We start from the raw sequence: 26,818 nt of genomic DNA, 5'->3' as shown, positions 1-26,818 counted from the left end.
CTTTCCCGGCAGGCGCAGCGGGTTCCTCCTCCTGTTCTTAACCTCCCGCTTTCACCTCTTCCTCTCAGTCTAGGTGTCCAGCCGCTGATTGTTGGGGTACTGATCGTGTGCTGCGGAACTCCCCAGAGCCATGCCAGAGGTGGTAGATTCGTGCTCTTTGGCCTCTCCGGAATCCGTCTGCCGAACCAAGCATCTGCACCTGCACTGCAGCGTTGACTTCACTCGCCGGGCGCTGACTGGGACCGCCACGCTCACGGTCCAGTCTCAGGAGGACAATCTGCGCAGCCTGGTACGGTGGGACACGGTGCCCGCCTCTCCCCGGCCACCCGCCTCTCGTCCCCTCACCCCACTGCGGCCCCTTCCCAGCCCTGCGCCCCCGCCCTCCGCGCTTCCCTGGTGCTCTTCCTTAGCCCCCTCTCATTACTCAGCGTCCTCTCCTTCAACATCCCCTCCCTCTGTTGTGCCCCTTCCCATCCCCACTCTCCTGTTCACATCCTTTCCCTCCTTACGTATCTCCTCCCTCCAGTTTCTCCTCCCTCCAGCCCCTGGGCCCATTCTGGTGCCACATTCACGCGGGGTTCCTCACCCAGCGCTCAGATTTCGTTTTAGCACCAATCTTCGCACCCTCATAATCCTAGTTCCCAGCCCGAATTTCCCCTGTGGCTTCCCCATTTCCTCTGTTTGGAACCCAGAACTCCCTCCTCGGGCCCCAGAGTTTTTCCAGTCCCCAGGGCACCTTTCCCACACTCTCATCTGAATGTCAGACTTACATCTTCCCATTGCCTGATCCCACTCTTCCCTCCCAGGCACCTTTATTTCAACCCTTAGGTCTGCAGGATACTTCCCTCAGTCTCACTGCCAGTCGTTCCCAAACCTCTTAGGATTCCTAGCACCAGACCCCTCTCTTTGCCTTGCTTTGATACTTGTGTTCTCTGCTAACTCCCAAAGCATCCCTTTTTCTCCGGGGTCATGGTCCTTCCTACCTTTGATTCATGCCACTGTTCTCTTCTAACAACTTAAGAACGTGTGGGCCATTCAAGCTTTTTAAGGATGTCTCAATTTAATATATTAGTTGTAGGTTCCAAAGAGCAAGTTACGATTATACTTCTTTGAAAAGATGTACGTCTACAAGCTCTCCAGCTACTTGAATGATGAAAAACTTGTTTAGATTTATGGAATTTTATTAAATTATTTTATCTGTACATAACCTGTTTTCAGTGTTCTCACTCAAATTGTCTGGTAGTATTTGCATTGTACCTTTCACCTGGAAAATTTCATAGGTGAGAATTTTAGAAATAAGAGGGTCAAGAAACTGTATTTTGCATAAGGTAGTGTGTGGTATTATCTGGCAGGAGTGTCCAACCCCCACCCATTGGCCACATGCAGCCCAGGATGGCTGTGAATGTGGCCCAACACGAAATCGTCAATTTACTTAAAACTTCTTTGTTTCCTCATCAGTTTTCTTTAGTGTTGTGTAATGTGTGACCCAAGACAAGTTTTCTTCTTCTAGTGTGGCTCAGAGATGCCAAAAGGTTAGACACCCCTGTAAGTTTAGGTAAGAATTTGTGGTTTTCATGCCTATTTCCTGTTGGTGTAATAGGCCTGTATTTTGAGTTCATTAATAGGAACTAATATAGCACATAACTTTCTTAGCCTTTGTCTGTTAACATTTTACTATACTCATTTTGATTTGAAAAATAGGTCAGCTCCCCTGTGTATTGATATGTGGTCACCAAAAGTATCGTAAAGAAGAAAATAAAAGTATTATAAGCAGGAAGGTAACTATTTCCTTGTAGGTTACACTTTGGTCTTCTTGAAGCACAATGCCATCTTTTAATTGCAGGCAGCTTTTCCTAGGAAGGGTTGGCAGGACTGAAGTCCTGGTTCAATGCAATCTCTACTTTTATTAAAAGAAGGGAGTTCAGATATCCTATCACTGCTTACCATGACCTTGCCCTCTATCTCTTTTGTGAAAAATAAAACTTGACCTGTGCTCCACGAGTAAGCAAGAGTCAGGAGGACTCAATTTTGAAAAGAATCCCAATCTAAAATTCTGCCCATTGTCTTTACATTCCCCAAATCTGGAAAAAAAAGATTTTTAAATTATGATTTCTGTTTTGGCATGTCTATTTAGTGAATGAGAGCTAGGCTCTCATTCACTAAATAGAATCATAATTAAGTTAGATATTATTACAAGGAAGGTTAGTTGTAGTATAGTGATGTCTGTTTATAATTGTTTGCTTATTTATAGCAACAGTCTAGACCTAGAATTTGGTTTTCTTTATTTGCAGTTAGGTTGCTTCTCTCCTCCCCTAGATTATGGACCCTCTTAAAGGTGGGGATGGAGTTTCATGTCTCTGTGCGTGTAAGGAACACTCAAAAGTGGGATGAATTAATGGATGAGTTCAATTAGAAAGCTTATCATGGCTGCCCTCACAGTTGTGCAGATGGCATCTTGAAGGTTGGGTGGCATCAGACCTCGCCATCAGTCACCATCAGCGGTGGACCAGAGCCAGTGCCAGTGCTGAGTGGGGACCTCGTGTGTTCTTTTCATCTCCTGTCCTTGGAGTCCCTGGTGCTGAGGAATGCTGAAGGAGCTCTAACAGACTGATTCCCAGCTTTCCTAAAAACCCTTTTGAAGTGTTTTGTGATTTGCATTGAAGTTTAGTACTAATTTGTGATAACTTTCAAGCATTTGTTTCTTTCATTGAAGTTTTCAGTTTTTAGGTGTTCTTTCAGTCGGTGGCTCAGAAGAGGTTTCAGTGTCTTGGCCAAGATCGTATGCTAGTTAAGAGGCAGAAGACAGGAATTGAACACACATCTTTCTGACTGGAAATCCTCTGGTCTTCACTAAGTAAATGGCTGAGCTGGTAATCAAATCAAGGTGTTTTTTTGGTTTTGATTTTAATGCATAACCCCTTGTGTTTTGTTTGTTTAATTACAGCACCTTGCAAATAACAGGTAGAAATGTAACTAGAGGCATAATGAGGCGTAACACTTTCTTATTTAAGCTCTGCTTTGTTGCAGAAAGAATTTGAGACTGTTTAAAACAGCGTATATAGTATAAGATTTAAAAAAGAGAATGTAGGCCCTGGCTGGCTAGCTCAGGTGTCAGGTGGTTGGAGCATTATCTCGATATGCCAAGGTTGTAGGTTCAATCCCTGGTCAGGTAACCAATAAATGCATAAATAAGTGGAACAACAAATTGATCTTTCTCTCTGTGTGTCCTTTCCGCGCTCTCTCTCTCTCTCTCTTTCTCAACTCCATAAAGAAAGAAAAGAATTTACAGAAAGAGAGGATAAGAATAGGAGAAGCAATGAGACTGACATAGAACAACTGTGGCGAAATCTGACTATAGGCAGCTCTAAGGCAGGGCCAGGGCCAGACCTAGGGTGGCGGTAGAAGGGAAGAAAAGAAAGTGTGAGAACTTGTTAGAAAAACTTGTTAATTGGTTATGTGGGATTGGGAAGTGGGATCTATTGTGGAGTATTTGAATGTTTCCAATGTTACGTGCCTTGAGTTCCATGAACAGAACAGAACAGAGAAATCAGGGAAGAAAGCTGATGTAGGGGACATAATCGTGGCTTCAATTTTAGAATTTTTAGGAGGCTTTTGAAGGCAGTCTTTCCCAAGGAACTGTTGAACAAATAATTAGAGGCCTCCAGCTGTGGCCCCAGAGAAGGGGTACAACTGTAGGAACAGATGGTAGTCATCCATCAGCACAGTGATATTAGTTGACAATGTGGGTATGACTGGGGTAGGAAATGAATAATAGGGTAAGAAAACCTAAGGATTGAGGCTGGGGCATTGGAACATGGTCATATTTAGGAGTTAGGAAGGAGAGGGAGGAAAAAGACGAGTAGAACCATTTATGGGATAAAATCAAGGAAGCCAAGGAAAAGACTTCCAACAGATTATGTGGTCCAGAAGGACTGTGATGAGACAGAGGTCAAGGTTATTGAACATAAAAGACCTGTCAATGAGAAGGACTGCCCATCACCAACTAGCAGGGGAGACAAAAGCCAGATTGAAGAGGGGGAAGGGAGAAGAGATTGTTGAGGAAGTGGACATAGCAGCCATAGACTGCCCTTGGAGTTTGAGAAAGAACGAGAAAAATGAATAGTTACTGGAGTAGCAGAAAGATCAAGGGAAGTTTTAAAAAATAATATGGGAGGCTTGCTTAGGTTGTTTGGAAACAGTCACGTGACATGGGAAGATGAAAGATTCCAGGACAAGAACTTAGCTGAGAGACAATGAGAGGGTATGAGGTCTAGGGCTCAGAAAAGGGATTATTGGGATGGAAAAATACTCCGATTTGCTGCCACTTCCTTTCTGCCCAAAGCGGTTGTCCTTAGTCGGCCACGGCAGGTAGCTGTGTCCGCTCAGTCCTCTAGGTCACCGGCTCGGTGTTGTAGTCCCTAGTTGGGCCTTTTCTAGATATACAGCAGCAGCAATTACAGTCTGTTTATTTGCATAACAGGTATCAAGGTTTGTTTTAATTTTGGGGTGTATGAAAGTGCACAGGAACTGGACTGTATTAATTCTAGGAAGAAGCGTGGTAAGATACACCGAGTCATGATGAAAGAAACTTAAGTTATTCAGGGGTGTCCAACTTTTTGCCATTTCTGGACCACACTGGAAGAAGATGACTTGTCTTGGGCCACACATTAAATACATAAACACTAACAAAAACTGATGAGCAAAGAAGTGGTTTTAAGTAAATTTACAATTTTGTGATGGCTGCATTCATTGCCATCCCGGGCGGCATGTGGCCCGGGAGCTGTGGATTGGACACCTGGAGTAATTTTTTCATAGCAGAGAAGTTTTAGGAGATAGAAGCAAAAACATTTTAATTTAAGTTTGACTTTTACTAAAAGCCTGAAAGTTGTCTGACTATTCCGGACTTACTTATCGGTCTAAGTGCAGCTCTTGGAACCCCAAAATTTTCAGGAACTTCGGGTCCCGAAAGATGGGTCATGTGCTAAAATTTTGACTCTTAATTCCTGAAATTTCATTCTGGGTCTTACTTCCCTTAAGTAGCTGGTTCTACTCTGTAATCATTGCAGTTAACCTACTTCTAATATTTGTTTTCTCCTGTGTAGAAAGCTATGTTCTTACCATTTTAAAATATTAATTTAACTCTAGATTTTGGATACAAAGGACCTCACAATAGGAAAAGTGGTCATCAATGGGCAAGAAGTCAAATATACTCTTGGAGAAAGTCAGAGTTACAAAGGATCGCCATTGGAAATCTCTCTTCCTATTGCTCTGAGCAAGTACGAATGTCGTCCTCTTTTATCGCTAACTATTGGGGGGATGTATTTTTAGTTATTTAAACATTTTTTTGTTTTCTGTTTTTAGTTTGAGTGTATGTAGTAACTGGTACACTATGTCTACTGCTCTGTTAGTCAGATTGAGGTTTATAGTGAAAGATACGTTCTTTGGATACTAAGGAAATTTTTTGTAGGAAGTAGTCAAGAATAGGACTTTTGATAACTTACTTTTTTACTCATCATTTTACTAATATGTAGTAAAAGGTGGTAGTGGGAGCATGCCACCTGAAGGAGGCATTTAAGGGTCACCTAGGAAGCTTTTACGAGCTGCATATTTTTCACCTTTTCCCAAGAGGCCGGCCACTTTTATTAATGGAATTATAACAATGACAGAGAACCATATCTACGGAACAATCTTGAGATCGGTGCTTTCGCAATCTTTTACCTAATCCTTACAGTAACCCCCTGGGATATGACCTGCATTTTACACATGAGGAGAGGGAAACTCAGAGAAATAAAGTAACTTATTCAAGAAAGTGGCAGCCAGAAGTGTCACATTGGGAGTATCTGCCAGTTACTGATATATTGGAGAAGTGAAAAGGGTAGGAAATCATTGGCGGAGAAGGATGATCTAACTCGCCTTTCAGTGGCCATGCCCGTGCCTCCTCTTTCCATTTAAGAAAAAGAAAGGAAATCCCCACATAATTTGTGAGGTGGATATAATTAACCCCATTCGACCAGTGCAGGAACAGTGGCGTAGGGATGTCAAATAATTTGCCCGAGTTCAAAGCGCCAGTAGGGGGCAGAGTTGGGAGGCACGCGCGTAAGCGCCGCTGCGGTCTCTAGTGCTGTCTTGCTGTTACCCCATCATCAGCTGCTCAAACTATTGGGGGAAGGGGGCAGGGAGGGGGAGGATCAGTGTTTGCTATTTCCGATCCATCACGGGCTGATACTGGTGTAAAATGCGATAGAAATGAAATACAAGGAAGGAGCAATTAAATACAAGCACATATGTTTATTGCTAGATTCAATAAACAGAAATCACTCTAAAAGTTTCTAAAAGCTTATTCTCAGCTTCGTGACTCACCTTGTCCAGTAACGGCACACCTGTGCCCTTCTGAGGGAGACGCTGGCACCCACTGCGGTGGTCGTTGAAGCTCCAAAATTATTTCTTCCTCTTTTGCACTATCACACAAGATTACAAGGTGTCACACACACACACACAAAGCATATGACACACAGTAGGGTACTTAACCAATCTCAGTCCCTGTTCCGTCTACATGAGCGGTGAGCACGACGAGAGGAAAAGGACCACGGTCGCATCAGATAGGAACTTGGGAGGCGAACTTACCCATCTAGGAGGTGACATTTCTAGAGCTTAGTCTCAATCAGTAACAAGGCCTCATAAAATTCTATTTATATTATTCAGTGTTTGTCTTATGAATTCAAATTTTAGATTGAATGATACTGTACCAATATAGTGGTTTGTTTTATATAGAAATCAAGAAGTCGTTATAGAAATTTCTTTTGAGACGTCTCCACAATCGTCTGCTCTTCAGTGGCTCACGCCTGAACAGACCTCTGGGAAGAAGCACCCGTATCTCTTCAGCCAGTGCCAGGTGAGAGGGTCGGAGTGGTTTGTCACCCCCCTCTTGGGAAGGGGAAGGAAGCGAAGTGGACTGGGCTCTCATGGACAGATCCGTGGGCCTTCCCTAAGATAGCATTTTAATTTATCTTACATTGTAAGAATAACATTTTTATTTCTATCGCTCACTGTTAATATGTTTACATATTTCTTTTAAAAAGAAACTTCCTTTAATTTGAAAACGTGTTTGTTTACCTACATTGGACTAGCTAGGTCATATTTATAGTATTCTCCCCGGTACTGGGCATAGAACTTGTCGTAGAGTGTACATGTAATAAGTGGTCATAAAATGAAAGGAAAACATGAATAAAGCAAAACGTGTACCGCTTATAGACATTGCTGACAATAAAGAAGTAGAAAATGTAAGGTCAGATTTCCTAATTCTGTCCAGGCCCCATTACCCAGAAGTTACCACCGCTGAGTTTGGTGTACAGACATTCTGGGGTTTTCTTACACATTTTCCAACGTATATATTAAATGTGGCTTTAAAACAACATGCTTTAAACTACTGTGTAGAATCAAAGAATAAAGAACCACTAGATATAAAGTGTTACAGTGTAACACAAAGATAGTAACTGTCAAACTCTTCTGAAGGAAAAAATAAACTAATTTTGTTAGCAATCAAATAGTAGACAATGAAAGGAACTCACTTCATGAACCATTTACTATATTTCTAAGCATTGTTAGATACTGTACATATTTTAATTCTTTTAATATTCCTGTGTGGCAGATACTATGGTAGGCTCAAATTTGAATGCAAGTCCATAAAAAAGGGAAATAGTGTTGGCACACAAATTAGACATGTTTACTTTCTATTGCCAATTTTAATGTCTTTTTAATCTAAGAAATCCTTAGTGCAGTAATCTGGCGGAGATGGAATGCTCTGGGCAAGAACGTACAGGTTGTGCACTCTCTTAGTGATATCTGATGCTCAGGAATTCTCACAGAATGCCCGCAGCCTGACAGGAAATGCAAGATTCATGAGCCACAAGAATGTGAATTTTGACTGTCTTATTCTATTTCTCATTGGCAAGAGTTTTTGACATCAAGGAAAGAGATTTTAGTTAAATTCAGAAATTACTGCAGTTGATGAGAAGCATGTCTACATGATTCTGTTTGATGAATTTGCTCACAATTGCTCTGTGCACATTGGCCTAGGTGTGGCCTTTTCTAGTGAAACACAGATAAAAACCGCCGGGCACTGGCGGGGGAGTGCTCAAGGCGTGGTCCCGGAACCTCGTGTTGGGAGAGACGTGTGGTTATTCCAGTTCTACGCAACCCATCTAGAGGTCGTTTGGGATCTCATATCTTTGGAGGATCGACTAGGTCTGAAGTGCCAAGGGCTGAAGTTTGGGGGTTTTAATGGAGTTGGGGTGACATCAGGTCAGTCTAGGAATTACAGCAACTTCAGGGAGAGACGTATCAGCATCCCCTAGGCTCAGCAGGCTTTCAGTGGGGCTGGGGTTCCTTTGCTCACCAGCGGTAGATACAGACTTAGTTGTAAACAGGCCAAGGTGTAAAATTGTAGGTGCTCTGGCCATCCTCCTGGATGGGGCCAGTGTTTGTGACAGGTGGGTGTGGAAGCAGAGAAACACTCTACACATGGGGTATTGAGAGAGACTGTTTGCTCTCCCTCCTTTTCAGTTCCCAGGTTTTACTCTCAAAATTTGTTACAAGATGGAACCATCGAGACTCTAGCAACATTCCCCAAGCTGTGTTTCTCAGAACACTGGCTTCCCATTAGATGTTAACAACTAACCAGTGAAAAATGGGTTTCATGTTGCAGTAAGTGTGAGAACTGGAACAGGTTTCTTTCTTGTAGGTCTTGTCAGAGCCTTCAGGAGACCAAGGTTTCTAGTGACTGCCCAAAGTAGGATGTGGCATGCCACAGTTCCCACGCTTCCTTCACCAAGTAGCCCTTTTTCTCCAGAGTTCCTAACAGCTTCTCACTGGGCACTGCCATTACTCAGAGCTCAGAGTGAGACACACTGCTTAACACTGCTCCATCTTTCAGCCAAAATGCGGGCCCTGACCATGCATTTCAAAGGGAAAAGTCAGCTATTTTAAACATACAAATTGATTTTTGCTACTTTAAAAGACCCCAAGAAATGGGAGATGTATTTTTATTCCTAAAAACAGCGTGTCTAAGAGCAGTGCTGCAGTTGTGATGATTTTTTTAGTGACTTGGGTTATAAGAAAGGGAAAAAGCTGTTTCTTTTTCTTTCTCCCCCTCCTAGGCCATCCACTGCCGAGCAATTCTTCCTTGCCAGGACACTCCTTCTGTGAAATTAACCTACAGTGCGGAGGTAAGAATCCCAGATATTTACTGCATGCAATGGTCCCTATAAGGGAATGTGGTATAAATGATAAGCAGAGATAATAATTGAGTTTTTATAGCTAGAGATATTCCACTAATTAAATTGAGCGTGGCCTAGTTATTTCCTGAATGCTTTTACTTCTAAGATCCATGGTCGATGGAGCACTGGGTTCCGTAGCTTCCCATCTGTGCCTGCCACGGTGACAGCTTTAAGTACGACACCAGGCAAGAAAAATAAAATGGGTGCTCAATAGCCTGGATGCTTGCCAGATCATTAATGTTCAGAGGACGGTCCTGATTCTGCCATTCACTAGAAGTAACACCTTTAGGGTCATGGAACTAGGGTGCACATTTAAGTGACCACATAGTTTGTGCCAGAAAGATCTTTTCCATACAAGTTTTCAGACAAAAATGCCTCACAGTTTTTGGCAATAATTTTTAGTTTCTGATATCGTGACTTTTAAAAAGTTCTTCTATTTGTAAGTCCAGGTGTATCTTTTAAATATAGAAGTGTTCAAAACTGTATTCTCTGCCCTACAGGTGAATGTAGGACCCTTTTAAACCTGTTTTAGGTGTGGGGGGGGCGGGGCCGGGAGGGGCCCTCAGTGCCAGGCACGGTGCTGGGCCCTTCAAGCACAGCGTTTATTCCCTGCAGCAACCTGCAAAGTGTCACCCTCATCTGATGCAGAAACTGAGGCTCAGGGAGGTTATTTGCCCAAGTCCAGGCAGTTAGTAAGGGGCAGAGCTGGGGTTTTAATGTTTTAATTTACTTTCTGTGAAATGCTCTAAATATGGATGGATGATTGGCTAGATAGCTCATGTTTACTTTTAAAGATGCCAGTTTTACATATTGCGAATTCTCTTTACCAAACAGATACATATGAACTTATCGGGTCCACAGTCTGTTAGTCATGAAGGGGGAGAAAGGGTCATTTCACAGAAGTAGTTCAAGAAACAGAGACCCTTTTACTTATCACCGGAAATGACTTCTCCATTAGGTGTCTGTCCCTAAAGAACTGGTAGCACTTATGAGTGCCATTCGTGATGGGGAAGCACCTGACCCCGAAGATCCGAGCAGGAAAATATACAGATTCAGACAAAAAGTAAGTTTTTATGGTCCAGATTTTTGTATTAGTTGGTAGTTGAACTACAAATAGCTTTTACCCATCCAGAGAGCAAATTTGCTTTTGAAACATTTCAGCTGTTTTTTGTTTTCTTCGTTTCTTTTTTCTTTGTGCTTTAAAAATATTTCCTTCTACAGTGTTGTACTGAAGAAAGAGGTTGCTGGGTAGGTGTAGTGGGGGGCAGGCCACCTCCTGATTTTCCTCGTCCCAGTTGGTGAAGCTATACTTTCTGCCCCCCGTGTGCCAGAGTGTGGTGTGTGGGTGTTGAGTGTGCGCAAGTGGAAGAGCTGTTGTAGGCCAGAAAAGCACTCTGTTGCAGTCATTTAGGTTAAAATTCCTGTGTGGCTGGTAAGCTGGCTTGTGTCTTTGGCCTTTAATGAAGTGTGTGTGTGTGTGTGTGTGTGTGTGTGTGTGTGTGAGAGAGAGAGAGAGAGAGAGAGAGAGAGAGAGCCTCCTTAACATAACTGGTGTTTGAGCCACAGTGGACAATTTCGCTCCCACTGCAACTTCTGAGATTCCGAGCTCCCATAACCTCGGCATCCTCTAACTTCTGGATTATTTTGTATGTCTTTTAAATACACAGGGAGTGGTTTAGAAAAGTGAATTTTTTAAAAAAAAAATTTAAGTCAAGATACAAAATTCCCAAAGATCTAGGAGAAAGGTGCAGTTGCCTTCTCAGAGGTTGATTTTTGAGAGATGCTTGACACGTACCCTGTGCTGCTATGTCATGTCTTTCGCATTTCAGAAGCTTTCTTTTCTAGTGGAATAAAAGAGAAACAGATGTTGTGAAATGTTTCCCATCACGGTTTTGAACTATTTGATCCCTTAAAAAGGAGAACTGTTTGAGAAGTACAACAGGAAAGTACCCCATACATACTGTTTGAATGTGAATCGTCTTACTCTGTAGCCCTTCCGAGCACTAATTCGAGCACGTGGCGTGTCTTGCTTGTCCCCTTCAGGTCCCGATCCCCTGCTACTTGATTGCTTTGGTGGTTGGAGCCTTAGAAAGCAGGTGAGCTTTCGGGCGCATTTGGAGACTTATGGAGAGCTCAAACCTTAGGCGTGCTAACGTTTGTTTGGGATTAATTGGTGGATCGTTTGTGTGTTTTTCAAGATGTCAAGCTGACAGTTCTAGAAAAATTGCCATCTAATCATAAAATGTAACAAATTAATTTTAAATGAAAAAGTCTACTGGTCACTGACTGCCTAAGTTTTCCAAATAGTATAGAATGGACATGCTCTTACCTTTCGTTAGCGATCTGGGTTCTGCAGTGAGCTTGAACCTGTCACTTCTCATGGCCTCCGTGTCATCAGCAAACTTACACCTTCCTTTGCTCCCACAGAAGGTGGATATGGGAAACAAATGAGGCGTAAAATAGATGGAAGCCTGTAAATATTAGAGAAATAAAAGGTATTTTACTAAAATTTTACCAGTATACAGAGTGCCCTTTCTTCTGAAATTTTTTGTTCTTATTTCTAAACAACAAAAATAAGCATGTCTGTAGTAATCACTTTCTCTAAATTGCCAGAAATATGGACGTAATAGAGATGTCAGGCAAAAACGCAGGTTCTGATCCCAGCTCCACAGTTACTAGCTACATCTTGGGTCACTCACCTCTTTGAGTTTCACTTTTTTCCACCTAAACGTTAGAAATAATAATGTGGATTTCAAAGGATGTTTGTGGAGATTAACAGACCTACCATAAGTAAGGTTCCTGGCCTGTGGGAGGCACTGACTAAGTGCTACTTGTAATAACTATCATAGCAACTGACAGCTGTAAAGGTCTTATTTTGGACCAACTGCAAAGCATTATCCCACTGAAGTCTCACATCTCTGTATAGTAGATACAATTATTTTTTTCCATTTTACTAGTGAAGAAACCGATGCTTGGTGAGTTGTAGTGACTGGCTTAGAGTCACACAGCCAGGCAACATCAGGGCCAGGACACAAAGAAGCCCAGGTTCTGTGACCTCACATGGCGTGGGCCTGCGCTCGCTCTCCCGTGCAGCAGCGCGTGGGAGCTGCCAACCACACCAGGCGTGAGAGGCGCTGTAAATGTAAAATGCACACTGGCTTTCTGAAGGCCTGGGACAGAAAAAAAATGTTTCCTTTGTCATTTTTATGTTGATTACAGGCTGCAAGAATATTTTGGATATATTGGCTTAAACAAAACATATTAAAATGAATTTTCTGTTTTATTTTGCTTTTTTAAAAAATGTGGCCACTACGCAATTTCAAATGACACACATCGCTCACATTTCATTAAATCTGTGTCGTATAGCGCCGGCTAACGCTGCTGCTCAGTGTGGTCTGCAGACCAGCAGCGTTGGCCTCACCTGGGTGTTGGTGAGCAAGGCAAGCTCTTGGGCCCCATCCCAGACCTACTAAATCAGAGTTTGTATTTTAACAAGCTCCCCGGGTTACTTGCGTGCACAGTAAAGCTTGAGAAGCACTGCCCTGTGGTTCACTGTCTCTCTGGGGCAGGGTACCAAGGCAGGTCTTGTTGCTTAGGGGTTTGTGCTACATGAAATTTGTTTTGAGTTTAAGCTCTGCATAAGTGGTACATAGTTGTATTAGTTTCTCCCTTTTTTATGGTTTGGAAAAGGATATGTATCACCTTAACCATTTTTAAGTGCGCGGTTTGGTGGTACTAACTATATTCACCTTGTGGTGAAACAGATCTCCAGGGCTTTTCATCTTGCAAAACGGAAACTCAATTCCCTTTAAACAACTCCCCACTCCTGGCTCCCCTGGCCCCTAGTAACCGCCATTCTGCTTTCTGTTTCTGTGAATTTGAGTACTTGAAGTATCTCCTAAGTGGAACGAATCAGAGAGCGTTTGTCCTTTTATAACTGGCTTGTTTCACTTAGCATGATGTCCTCAAAGTTCATCCACATGGCGGCACGTGACAGGATTTTCTTCCCTTCGGTTTGTTTCTTTTATGTTCCTTTTATGTTCAGCCTTTAAGTGCATCACAGAGCTGACATCTACCCCATCCTGGAGTCATCTCTTACTGAGCCTTGACAGGGTTTCTACAGTCATGAGCCTGAGGGAGAAAACTAGGTCGCACATTCCTCCCCAGAGCCTGTAAACTAACCTTTGGTGAGGGTACTGGGTCCCAGTTTTCATTCAGCCCAGTCTGTGTCCCCTCATACAGCTGCAGGGCAGTTGCTGAGTAGGCAACTGCAGGCTGGTGTCTCAGAGAGGACACTGAACCTCAGCCCTGCCCCTAAGCACATGGTAAATCACACTCTTACTCTAAGGATTCGTGTGCAGTACTTTAAATATCTGTCCTAGAACTAGGTAACTTGAATTTCTGTTTTATTAGGCTTTTTAATTTTGCAGGCAAATTGGCCCAAGAACATTGGTATGGTCCGAGAAAGAGCAGGTGGAAAAGTCAGCTTACGAATTTTCAGAGGTTGGTCATGTAGTTGCCCTTCTTAATAATTGTGGTGGACAGTTGTTTTAAGCATTTGAGTATGAAATGCGATGGAGTTAAGTGATGTGGTAAAAGAATGAAATACATCTTATTTTATGTGACTTTGCATCTGCTACATTTTTTGCATTGTTTTCATTTAAAATAAGCATCATTAACTCATAACCTTCATAGAAAGCAGAGTATACCTTTAAGAGTTTATGACGGTAATGGTGAAGGCATACAAATGTATATGCATTAATTTTCCAGACTGAATCTATGCTTAAAATCGCAGAAGATCTGGGAGGCCCGTATGTTTGGGGGCAGTATGACCTATTGGTCCTGCCGCCATCCTTCCCGTACGGCGGCATGGAGAACCCTTGCCTCACCTTTGTAACCCCCACTCTGCTGGTAAGTGTAAATAGTTTTCATTTGAAATTGCGTTCTCCTCAAATACAAACCTAGCTATGAAGAACCTTAGGCTCCTGATAATTTTTTTTAAAACTGTTTTTCTTTAATATTTTATTTATTTATCTTTAGAGGGGAAGGGAAGGAGAGAAGGAGAGAAATATCAATGTGTGGTTGCCTCTCATATGTCCCCCGCTGGGAACTGGCCTGCAACCCAGGCATGTGCCCTGACTGGGAATCGTACCGCGATTGTGTGGTTCGAAGGCCCGCGCTCAATCCACTGAGCTATACCAGCCAGGGCTCCTGATAATTTTTAAAAATTTTTTATTTATATAACCCTTGTGTCTAATTTTATTGTTTCCTGCGGTTATTGTTATCTCACGATTAATTTGGCCATTTGGGAGAAAAGAATATTTTGTGTAAGTTGTTTGGGGATATTAGGGGGTGGGGAGCTATGTAACAATGATCCATTGATGAATTATTTGTATCCAGACAAAGAAACTACACCATGTACACTTGGCATCATACAGGTGCTGGTTTAAAAAAAACAGGCCTCACCTTACCATGGTTAGGAAAGCATTAGGCCACAGTAGATGGCTCTCTTTTACACGCCTTGTAAGGTGCCTCAGATCCTTCCCAGAACAAGTGAGTGGGATTAGCAATTAAATAAGTGAAATAAATACATCATAGGAGACACTATAAACTTTAAACATATGTATTGTGAGTAAGAGAGAGAAAGAAGGTAAATAAGGGTAAATAAGAGCAGATACAAAAAATGAAGTGGGAAAAATGTTTCCCAGGAGTTAGAGACAAGTCCACTGGCCCTGCGGGTATTGGAAGAATTCTCTAGATTATTAGGAGAGAAAGAACTATGCTGTTTTTTCAGGTGTAATTCTTGTCAAGAAATATGTTGTGTTTTAGTCCTCCATTGTTTGTTTCATTTCTTAATACATGTCTCTCTGGACTCTTTGGAGAGCCATGCAGAAGTACAGTGAACAGTTAATGCCCGAATACGTCAGATATAGGTGGTCTCTTAGATGTACACGTGGTCTGTAATTTGATTACTGAAGTACTAAGGTGATTTTCTTGTTTTTTAGGCAGGTGACAAGTCACTTTCTAATGTAAGTTAAACATTTATTATTTATAAACACTTATTAACATTTACATATACTTCATACCTCATGAAGTGTTAAGTCAATCAAATTTAAAACACCCATTGCATTATGTTGAAGATATGGTTATAAAAGAAAAGCTGAGATTTGTTGTAAGACATTATTATAGTAACCATTAGATTGAACAGACACATTTTATAGTTTTATCTCTTCGTATGGTTATTAAATATTTTAATGAAGTGACATATCTGTTTAATATTTTTTAAATGAGCTAAATTTAAAAAATTGCTGAACTGAGTGAACCTCTTAGCTAAATGTTAAAAAAAATGAACAACTGGAGTAGAAAGAAAGAACTAGAATGCTTAATAATTGAGTTATTTTAGAATAAGGAAGTCAGCTTCACCACAGTTGTGTCCACCGTTTCCTCTAGGTTATTGCACATGAAATATCTCACAGCTGGACAGGAAACCTAGTGACCAACAAAACTTGGGATCACTTTTGGTGAGAAATATTATAACTATTTCTTTCTTTGGTTCTTGTTGTTGATTTATTTCATTTCCTGCCACTCCAAATTGTTTTGTATGTATATCTTGTTTTTCTTCAATGCCATCTCTTTGGTAGATTTTCTTTGTCTTAATTCTGTAACACTGTCACAGCATTAGGTAGAACGGAGGCCTTCAGTTCGTACCTGTTATTTAGTTCCTGGGAACGTCACACGTGGACACATAAAACCAGAACCTTTGCTTAGTTTTCCCTGCCGCCCTCTGCTTGGCCGGGCCTCCCATTGTTCCGGACCGAGTTCCAGAAGCCGCCTAGGCAGCCTGACTAGACTGGGGTGGTCATGCTTTACATTGAAGAAGAGCCAAAAAGAAAATAACTTGTTGATTATAATGCCTTTTCTTCTCAGCTATGTCACTGTTTTTATTTTCATTTAAAAATAATATTTTTAGGTTAAATGAAGGACATACTGTGTACTTGGAACGCCACATTTGTGGACGGTTGTTCGGGGAAAAGTTCCGACATTTTCACGCTCTGGGAGGATGGGGCGAACTGCAGAATTCGGTAAGGGGGCCGCACTTTTGAAAGCAATCTGACAGTGTTACCGATCCAAAGCTCTATAGGTGTTCAGAAATTTGAGTTTGAAAAGCATCGTTCCTAAGTAACAGCAAGAAAATAATTTTCACCGCCGTGGAGCATCAAGCAGGTGCCGGTGAAATGTTCTGTTGAGCCCTCCCTCGATGTGTTCATGACACGCGCGACCTCAACGGGTCTTCGCAATTAAAATGGTCAGTTACGCTGTTTCAGTTTTATTTGGTGTATTCATGTCACTTTTAAGGGCCGTTTCTGAAAGCTGAATTTGCTGACCAGGCATTGAAACATTTTTCTAGTCTTTTACAAGAATAAAGCTTATTATTGGGCAAGAAATACCACTAATACACTTCCAGAAATCTACGCTAACATATCCTACAGTTTCCAGTCTCTAGGTTGGGTATGTTCTAGCCTTCCCTGAAGTTGTACCACTGGTGGAAGTGAGCCTCCCCCGTTAGCTCATTTGCAGGTGGTAACTGTCTTCATATGTGAACATTCATCTAATTTTGTGTTTTGCAGATAAAGACTTTTGGGGACACACATCCTTTCACCAAACTCGTGGTCGATCTGACGAACGTAGACCCGGATGTGGCGTATTCTTCGGTTCCCTATGAAAAGGGCTTTGCTCTGCTCTTTCATCTTGAGCAACTTCTGGGAGGACCAGGTACGTCCTTGGCATTTTCTGATTTTTTTAAAATAATGTGAAGAGTAAGGAAGAATGTTTAACTGTTGTTTTTGCTCCATTTTATTCTTCCAGTTCCTTTTGTATGTAGTTGTTAAAGAAATCTGTATCATTACCTCCTTAAAACCTTGAATAAGCACTGATTTCAAAATTGTGCTGCTTGAATTGAAAAAAACTCCCCAGTTTTGTAAAAATTAGGAAAATTGTATATATTCATTGAAAAGAAAGAGTGTGGTGTAGTTTCTATGAGTGAGAAGGGAGAGTCCCTCAGGCCCTTTCCACTCTGCGGACGTAACATCACTGTCGGCCGCTTGGCGCACGTGGCTCCAGATCTTCTTCTAGGTGTAAATGAACCAACTGGCAAATAAATGTGTGTCATTATTTTAGTTACAGAAAGGACTCATACTACACACCACGCTACATCTCCTCACTGCAGTATTTCATACGTATCCTTCCGTGTATCTTGACGCCACCGTAGCATCACATCCTGTAGGTGTGCTGAGGCTGCGTAGCTGCCCCTGTGGCTTAGGCCTTCTCTGCTGGTTGGCTTCGAAAGCCCTTCCCCGTCTGGGCCCCCCTCTGAGAATACCTCGTTATTCTCATTTGATCTCTTTTTTCTCCTTTCTGGTCATACCAGGGTGGTTGCTTTTAGAACTCATGATGTGTATTCCTTTTCTGTGTCCTCATTGTGCGAACCCTCACCTGTAATTTCTCTTCTCCCTCCCACCAAATTCCATACATTCTTCAAGTCCCAACTTAAAGTCCCACCTTCTTTTTTCAAACATTCTTTTACACTTACAGTCCTCATTGGCTTCCCTCTTCTCTGGATGGTTTGGTTAACAGTACAGTGCCAAACACCAAAAAAAAGTTTAGTAATTACCTTTTCATTAATAGTTTTTTTTTTCACTCTTAGAGATTTTCCTAGGATTCTTAAAGGCTTATGTTGAGAAATTTTCCTACAAGAGCATAACCACTGATGACTGGAAGGATTTCCTGTATTCTCACTTTAAAGATAAGGTTGGCTATTAAGCGCTCTTTTATTTTTTATGTCCAGTATATCTTTAATGGCTATTTGTTAGGCCGATCTGAATTACTTAATAGTAGTATTGGTCTAGAATTTAAGACTCAATCTTTCATGGTATTTTTTTCTATTTAAAATATGATCTCAATAACATGAGCTAGTGTGTGGAATTATCTTATTTCAGAGAGATCTGCAATAGTGTTTTAAAATTTTATTTTTTGTATGTGCGTTTCATATTTTAATTATTTAACAGAACACTATTACTATAAATTTATTTTAGAAAAGAGACTTAGAAATTATCTTGGTATGTCCATATAGACAAAATTATAGATTTAAAGACCTAAAAGTCTGTTTTAGTTTTTTTTTCCCAATAGAAAAGATTGTTCTGTAGAAAACCGATGTTCTGACTGCTGACAGGTCGATATTCTCAATCAAGTGGACTGGAATGCCTGGCTCTACTCCCCCGGAATGCCTCCTGTGAAACCCAAGTCAGTACCCCACCCCCCTCTGTTCGCGGTTTCTTTCTTATTCTCCTCTGTCCCAGACTCCTCAGAATTCCTGAGAGTGCCGTCTGCCTTCCTGAAGCTGCTGCTAGTTAGTGTTGAGAGGAAAGTTCTTAGGTGTTGGAACCTTAAACCTGCGGTCAAAAGAACGATTTCCAGGATATTTAAATATAAATCAGCTTAGTTCATTGCACATAATTATTTAGTGCTTCCTTTTTGTGCAAGGATGGTGAGAGATGGAAGAGTAAGATATTGCCCTGCCCTTGAAAACATTTGCAGTAAGAAAAATCTAAATATTATGTTAATCATTATAACAGTGTTAGAAGTTGTTATTCTCATTTCCAGAAGAGGCCAATGAGGCTTAGCTAGGTAAAGTGTCTCGCCCAAGGTTACACGGCAGGTAAGAAATAGGAGCTGAGGTACAAACCCTGGTTGCTCAACCCCTCCAACATAGAGCCTTTTAAACTAAGCACCTTCCTCAGTCAGACACTCGTACCCGCGTTTTCCACAAGTCACGTGAGGACGCAGACCAATCTGTTCTGGCCTGGAATGCTGTCCCTTTCACGCAGAGTACTCTGGCCAGTTCACTCCAGTCAGCGCACGAAGTGCTCCATCGTGCATCTCTTGGAAGCATTTCTTGACCGCTCTGCCCAGGTCAAGTCTCCTGTGTTGGGGCTTCTTGTGCTCTGTATTGCCTCTTCATGGCTGTTGCCACTGTTGCCACAGTTTTGCATTTATCTGTGTGATTGTTAATGTCTTTCTCCTTTACTGCTTTGAAGCACCGTGGGAGCAGGGCGTATGTGTCTGGTTTTGCTCATTACTTTTCTTAGGACCTTACCATGAACGAGCGTTGCTTCCCTTCTTGGGCTAAGCCCTACCTTGTTCTTTTCATTACAAAGGAGGAAAATTTCAGGGCACCAAGAAACATACCAGCCGAAGGTTTTTTACTCTCCTTTCGTTCCTTTTGAAATAAATAACATTCTAGTTGAAGGTGGTTTATTTACTGCCTGAGTAACCCAGGATCTGTGATACCATTTGGTCTTGGGGACCAACCCAAGGGTTTATATAAAGTCCACAGCTGATGTTTCATGAAGATAAATTGGCAGCTGACTCCGAGAAGGTCACTGCTGTGACCCTTTTATTGTCTCCCCGGAGCACAAGCTCTCTGGAAGCAGGTTCCGTGGGAACTTCTCATCAGAACTCGCCTGATTTAGGCCCGCAGGCCAGGTGCCCCTCTGTTCTCTAGTAGAAACATTTCACACGTTTATGGACGAAGAGGACAGTGGTTTGCAAGAATTATGCACACATTACACAGTCTCTTCCATTGTTGGAAAACATGATTTGTTTTCTAAGGTGAGAACACACAAATCTTAGTACAACTTGCTTGGTTTAATAGGCAGAGTTCGTTATTTCCACTTTTTTTTTTAAATGAGAAACAAAATTACCACATTGTTTCTGAGTCTGCCCAGGGTTTTCTGCGATACCAGTACTTCCCCAGTGGTTAGGACCGTGCCTGTCCCCTAAGTGCCCGCAGACTTACTGGATGGCTGGATGGTTAGTACAACAGAATGTGAGACCCACGAGAGTGAGGACTCCGTGGTTCATCTGTGGTCCCGAGTGCCCAGAACTGCCCTTGCTGTACAGTAAACACTAACCGTGCTCAGTGGAGGCCCGGCTCCTTCAACCTTGACTACTTAAGTGTATGACCTGCTGAGATGTTTGGCATTCTCTCCAAAGAATACTCAGGAGTTTCATTAATTTGGTGTGCACTTAGATTTCTGAGTTACTAAATGACGCCAGTAATATGTAAGTCAGGTGGAAGATTTCATGTTTCTGGCACTCTGGAGTTCTTTATCTTTATTTAAAAATAACTTTGAGGCCCTGGCTGGTGTAGCTCAGTGGATTGAGTGCGGGCCTGTGAACCACACGATCACGGTTCAATTCCCAGTCAGGGCACATGCCTGGGTTGCAGGCCAGTTCCTGGCAGGGGACACACAATACATTGTGTGTCCTTAAGGGGCAGAGGCAACCATACATTGATATTTCTCTCCCTCTCTCCTTCTCTTCCCATCTAAGGCAAATAAATAAAAATCTTNTCCCCTAAGTGCCCGCAGACTTACTGGATGGCTGGATGGTTAGTACAACAGAATGTGAGACCCACGAGAGTGAGGACTCCGTGGTTCATCTGTGGTCCCGAGTGCCCAGAACTGCCCTTGCTGTACAGTAAACACTAACCGTGCTCAGTGGAGGCCCGGCTCCTTCAACCTTGACTACTTAAGTGTATGACCTGCTGAGATGTTTGGCATTCTCTCCAAAGAATACTCAGGAGTTTCATTAATTTGGTGTGCACTTAGATTTCCGAGTTATTAAATGACGCCAGTAATATGTAAGTCAGGTGGAAGATTTCGTGTTTCTGGCACTCTGGAGTTCTTTATCTTTATTTAAAAATAACTTTGAAATTTAAATATGTTCTATAAATTGTGTTTATGCAGAAGCATATTCATTTTTATAAATTTAATCTCTAATATTTATTCATCTTTGCAGTTACGACATGACTCTGACAAATGCTTGTATTGCCTTAAGTCAAAGATGGATTACGGTGAGTAACTGTGTGACTTTTGACTCCTATTTGAACTGTGCAAATATGTCTCTATGCATGAAGGTGGTGCAGCCAGAGGTGGTGGGTACTTCTCTCATAAACTCCTGTATTTGGAAAGGCTGTTTGTAAGTCAAGTTGGTCCAAAGTGATATGATACTATATCATCTCCCAGTGTATCAAGTTGAAGGGGAGAAACAAGTACATGTTGATAATGTTGCTTTGGATTTTATTTGCTTCTTTTTAACTCTTTAAAAAAGTACACAAAAATATCTGCATCTTCTGTTTTCCTCATAAGTCATTTTAAGCTGTTACACATACAGGTAAATCTAATATGATTTTGGGTGGCTGCTCGTGCTGACCGTGAGGGGAGGGTGGAGGCACTTGGGCTCTGTCGGGTTATTGTCCATCTCTCTGAGACTTCCTAAAGGGCAGCTTCTTCATGTGCGCACTGAGACATAGCCCTTAGAGAAGCCGCACTGAGCACAAACCTGGGATAATTCCTTCATGGAAAATTTAGGGATAATTCTTGTATGGGAGGAAGACTAATTTTTCCTCTACCCTCTGAGTTGTTCGCTGAGATCCCCGTAATAAAAGACAGATTGGCGTGAATGGTATGAAGGATGCAAAAAGTTTCCCCATTCTTACTATTAATAGTCTAATTTTTTAAAGTAATATAGATTTTAGGAGTCATAGATATAGTGATGCAATCTCAGAAATAGGGTAGTAGCAAAAGCTTAAATTTATTGTTTATTGTATTTATGCCTTTTTCTTAATGTTTACTTTTATGTCAAATGAACCAGTAAATATTAAATTGTACGTGAATGGAAATAACCAGGTAACATTTCTTTTAGGCCAAAGAAGATGATTTAAACTCATTCAACTCAGCGGACCTGAAAGATCTCTCGTCTCATCAGCTGAATGAATTTTTAGCACAGATGCTTCAGAAAGTAAGTTCCAGCTCAAAACGTTGGAAGTTAGAGTGGACATAAGACACAGCATCTAGGTTGAACCCAACTTGGGAAAATAATGTTACCATGGAAACTAATAGAAAAAAGGACAAAGTTCATTCATTTACTTAAGAACATCTCTTGAATGCATACTATGTTTAGTAATATGCTTAATATGAAAGTATATATAAGAAATACATAATATATAACCTAGTAAGAGAGGTCACTCATGCAAAATTTAGCAATAAAAGGAGGTATATTTTAGTTACCATTTGAGAAAAACTTAATTAGGAAGAAGGACTCCCAACTGTGGTAATCAAGGAAAGATTTNACTTAAGAACATCTCTTGAATGCATACTATGTTTAGTAATATGCTTAATATGAAAGTATATATAAGAAATACATAATATATAACCTAGTAAGAGAGGTCACTCATGCAAAATTTAGCAATAAAAGGAGGTATATTTTAGTTACCATTTGAGAAAAACTTAATTAGGAAGAAGGACTCCCAACTGCAGTAATCAAGGAAGGATTTGGGGGGAGCAGGGCTGGCCTTGAGCAGGGTGGTTTCAGCACAGAGGGAGGAGTTCAAGTTGGAGGGAGCAGTGAGTGTCGGGGAGGGGGCAGTGAGTGGTGGGGTGGGGGGCAGTGAGTGTCGGGGAGGGGGCAGTGAGTGTCCGGGAGGGGGCAGTGAGTGTCGGGGAGGGAAGCCAGTGAGTGTGTGTGGTGGGGGAGGCAGTGAGTGGCGGGGAGGGAGCAGTGAGTGTCGGGGAGGGAAGCCAGTGAGTGTGTGTGGTGGGGGAGGCAGTGAGTGGCGGGGAGGGAGGCAGTGAGTGTCAGGGAGGGAGGCAGTGAGTGGCAGGTGGATCCAGGGTTACAGGGTCGAGGGGAGCTCTGGTGGAGGAGTTAATGCAGATGGCACTGGTAAGGTCTGATGGAGCATGTCATGAATGCTAAGCATTTTAGATTTTATTCTAGTCTCTAGGAAAGGATTTAACTTTTTTTTAAGAACCTTATTTATTTATTTTTATTATTTTTAATTCTCACTGGAGGAGATGCTTTTTAGAGAGAGGGGAAGGGAGGGAGATAAACAGCAATGTGAGTGGGAGACATCGATTGGTTGCCTCTCAGGTGCTCCCTGACTAGGAACCGAACCCACAACCCAGACATGTGCCCTGACCGGGAATTGAACCCATGACCTCTCAGTTTACAAGACAGTGCTCCAACCAACTGAGCCACACTGTCTCGGGCAAGGATTTAACATTTTTCGCAAGAGAATCACTTGATGAATGGTGGTTATGAAAATTACTTTGATGGTGACGTGAAGGCCGTATTGGCAGGAGGAATGCCGGTGGTGATGGGCGGTGGTGATGGTGGTGACTGTTTGCGGGAGGCTCACAGGAGGACAGGACATGAGAGTGGGCCTGGTGGGAAGGGGAAGAACCGGACAGGTGAGAGGGACGTCACACGGTATGAAAGCGTAGGGTTTTGTGACTGACTGGATGTTAGCAGGGAAGCATTCAAGCAGATTTCGAGGTTCCAGGCCCAGGTAATTAAAAGGAGATGTGAAACCGAAGGGAGGTGCTGCGTTTAGAGAGGGAGAACGCGACTGGGTCTGCACTGTTACCTGGCAGAGCTCTCAGGCCTGCGGACCTTGAGAGGGATGGAGGAGACTTGGAACTTCCTGTGGAACTGATGCGAGACGAGGAATAGGGTTGTAAGGCAGCAGGGGCCTCGGAGAACCACTTCCAGTACAGATGTCTGTGGCTCTGCTGGGTGGCCGGGCACCGGGAAGAAAGAACACAATGGGACGAGCGGGCAGTGGGAATGGGGGCCTGAGGGAGCCTAGGAGGGCCCTAACCAGCTGACCTTCCAGGCTGCACTCACAGTTCAGTTGAAACTGAGTAATTTGGGAAGGGTCTGGCAGGCAGTAAGAGCAGAGATGGTTAGTGAGTTTTGTAAGGTGGGGTCGAGGCTGGAGAAGACGATGACCGTGACCTGGTGGCAGTTCAGCCTGCACTTCACTGGCACCTCAGACTCTGCTTGTCCAAACTGAACTCTCCTTGCTTTTCTCCACCCAGAGGCATTCTCCCTGTTAGCCTGAGTTAAAAGATGGGCACAGGAAGTTTATGAACCTGTATCGATACAATTCAAGTTTGTGCTTATATGGTAAATGCATTTTTTCCTAAAGAAAGGATCCATATTATTTATCAGATTCTGGCAGGTCTGTAATATAAAAGTTTAAACACTGCTATTTTGCAGGACTCTAGGTAATTTCAAAGGGATTTCAGAGGAAATATACAAAGACAGTGCTGGGGGGAATTCATGAGGAAAAAATTAAGAAACTATGATTTAATCTGGAAAGTGGAATAAATTTAAACTATGTAAGGTATAAGGAAGAACTTGAAAGACTATGGAAAGAATCTGAAAATTGATGTTTATATATGCCAAAGAGCCTGAGGAGCTTTTGGTATATAATTCTTTTTTTATTCTCTGTGAACCTCACAAATTAAATTACCTGTTCCCAGTAGAACATCCTTACGCAGAATAAGTTTGCACAAAACTTATTTTAGAGTGCATTTGTTTCTTTTATTTTTATCTAACTTACTTTTATATCATACAATATTTAGGATTTTAATCTGGCTAAGAATTTCTCTCCAGCTCCTTTCTTCCAAGGAATCCTGTTGAAATGATACTTTTTTATTTTGCTCTTAGGCACCTCTTCCATTGGGGCACATAAAGCGAATGCAAGAGGTGTACAACTTCAATGCCATTAGCAATTCTGAAATACGATTCAGGTACATCATTTTAACTTGTCTCTGTGGAAGAAAGTAGAAACCTAGTTTCAAGGGTGGATTAAGGGAAAGCAGAGTATGAGTCTTGAGAAATCCTAGTCAAATTCATTGCTCCCGTATAAATGATTACAGTGTGTTTTTTTTTTAAGGAACAGTTGCAATACCTATAAGATGATAGTATTAATCTTTTTATTAGAATTTGTTTTAAGCTCTCACCTTTAAAAAAAGATCAGGATTGAGGATTCAATGGTAAATAGACGTTCTTCCACAACTAGCCAAATTGACTCTGATGTGGAAATAGTTAGAAGTGCCCGATTCTCATGTAGTTGGTCTTTATTTAAATTGGTAGTGTGAGGCTTAACCCAAAGTTTAATTCCTTCAGAAATTCATATACTAGGTACACGAGCACCTCGTTACTGCAGACCTTTTAAAACATATGATCTTTTTGAAGAACAAATTCCTCTTCCTTCTCTTCTCCTATTATTACATTGTACATGTAGGTATTTGAGATTCTCGAATAAAGACGTAATATAAAGTGGTGTACAATGTAACCATAATAGGACGATTCATCATTACAAAAATTATTTTCCTGTGTACCCGTCACATCCTGCCTCTTCTCCTTTCCCACCTCACATCCCCTAAAAACCCTCCTTTCAGATGGTTACGGCTCTGCATTCAGTCGAAATGGGAGGAGGCGATTCCTTTGGCTCTGAAAATGGTGACTGAACAAGGAAGAATGAAGTTTACGCGACCCTTATTCAAGTAAGAATCAACTCAAACTGTGTTTTGCATTTATGTAAGGATGGGGAAGAAAAAAATCTTAAGCAGATGTTTTTGTTGTTGCTAAAACACTGTGTAAAATGCAATCTAGAAATAACACATAAAGTTTGTTAAAGATTATAGATATAATCCTTGCATAGGAATTAAGACTTGTAAATATTTAAAATTTGAGATAATTTAGGGTTTTTTGGGTTTCTTTTAGATTTTATTTATTGATCTTTAGAGGGGAATGGAAGGAGAGAGGGACAGAAATGTCAGTGTATGCTTGCCTCTTTTGTATCCCCTACTGGGAACTGGCCTGCAACCCAGGCATGTGCCTTGACTGGGAATCGAACCATGATTCTTTGGTTCGAAGGCTTGTGAACCAGCCAGGGCTAATTAGTTTTTTTAGAAGCATTATATATGGTTTACCTCCTACGGGCCAAATAGGGTTAGACACTAATGAAAAGTACATAAACCAAAAACGATCTTATAGACACAGAAAGATCTTTAAAAGCAAGTAACAGATAATTGGCGAGTAGGCATGGACAAGACTGTCTGAAGAAGGATTGAGCCAATTTTTTTGATTCAGGTATTGCAGTGAGGTAAAAGAGTAGGTTGCTTGACATAAAGGAATGCTTTGTAAAGGAAAAAGTTGCATTTTGCCTACAAGATACATTAAAACATTATCTCAGTGATTTTGACTATGGATTTGGCAGGAATTCTAGAAAAAAGATAAATCATGACATAAATGTCCATGATTAATCTGTTTGCTTTTCGTTTCCTTCACAAGTATAATGAAATTTTCCAACACAACCAGACACGTCGTTATTCGTTGTCTTTTTCTTGTGCAGGGACCTCGCTGCCTTTGACAAGTCCCGTGACCTAGCCATCCGCACCTACCGAGAGCACAGAGCCGGCATGCACCCTGTGACCGCCATGCTGGTGGGCAAGGACCTGCAAGTGGAGTGAGGGCCTGCCCACCATTCCTCTCAGACATGTCTCTTTTTTATGTTGAATTAATAAAGAAATGTAAAACTTCAGCTCATATTAAAACTAAAAATGTCTTTTACTTTTGGCTTTTTATCATTTTATCAGTGCTTTTGGTAATAAAGCTGAACTACCTTC

The 26,818-nt window shown here is 41.8% G+C and overlaps 1 protein-coding gene across 2 annotated transcripts; it reads left to right on the top strand.

Annotated features, from left to right (window-relative positions):
• On the top strand, positions 1–26,818 carry LTA4H (leukotriene A4 hydrolase). Of its 2 annotated transcripts, XM_037068185.1 has the most exons (19): positions 4–289; positions 5,146–5,276; positions 6,772–6,892; positions 9,156–9,224; positions 10,234–10,338; positions 11,319–11,371; positions 13,706–13,778; positions 14,046–14,186; positions 15,281–15,304; positions 15,726–15,796; positions 16,246–16,357; positions 16,904–17,048; positions 17,980–18,083; positions 18,505–18,575; positions 21,135–21,189; positions 22,041–22,136; positions 24,852–24,934; positions 25,589–25,693; positions 26,545–26,818. In XM_037068185.1, exons 1-19 carry the CDS (start codon positions 131–133, stop codon positions 26,660–26,662), a joined length of 1,836 nt encoding a protein of 611 aa, XP_036924080.1. In that variant the 5' UTR covers positions 4–130; the 3' UTR covers positions 26,663–26,818. The 2 variants fall into 2 exon arrangements, with proteins under 2 accessions (XP_036924081.1, XP_036924080.1); XM_037068186.1 differs by lacking the exon at positions 24,852–24,934 and having other exon boundaries at positions 1–289.

Source organism: Sturnira hondurensis, unplaced genomic scaffold (genome assembly GCF_014824575.4).
Source record: "Sturnira hondurensis isolate 20B ecotype Veracruz unplaced genomic scaffold, ASM1482457v3 Scaffold0017436, whole genome shotgun sequence".
In the NCBI taxonomy this organism is placed as follows: Eukaryota; Metazoa; Chordata; class Mammalia; order Chiroptera; family Phyllostomidae; genus Sturnira; species Sturnira hondurensis.
The sequence above is the reverse complement of the archived record's forward strand: the minus strand, read 5'-3'. Positions and strand labels throughout refer to the sequence as shown.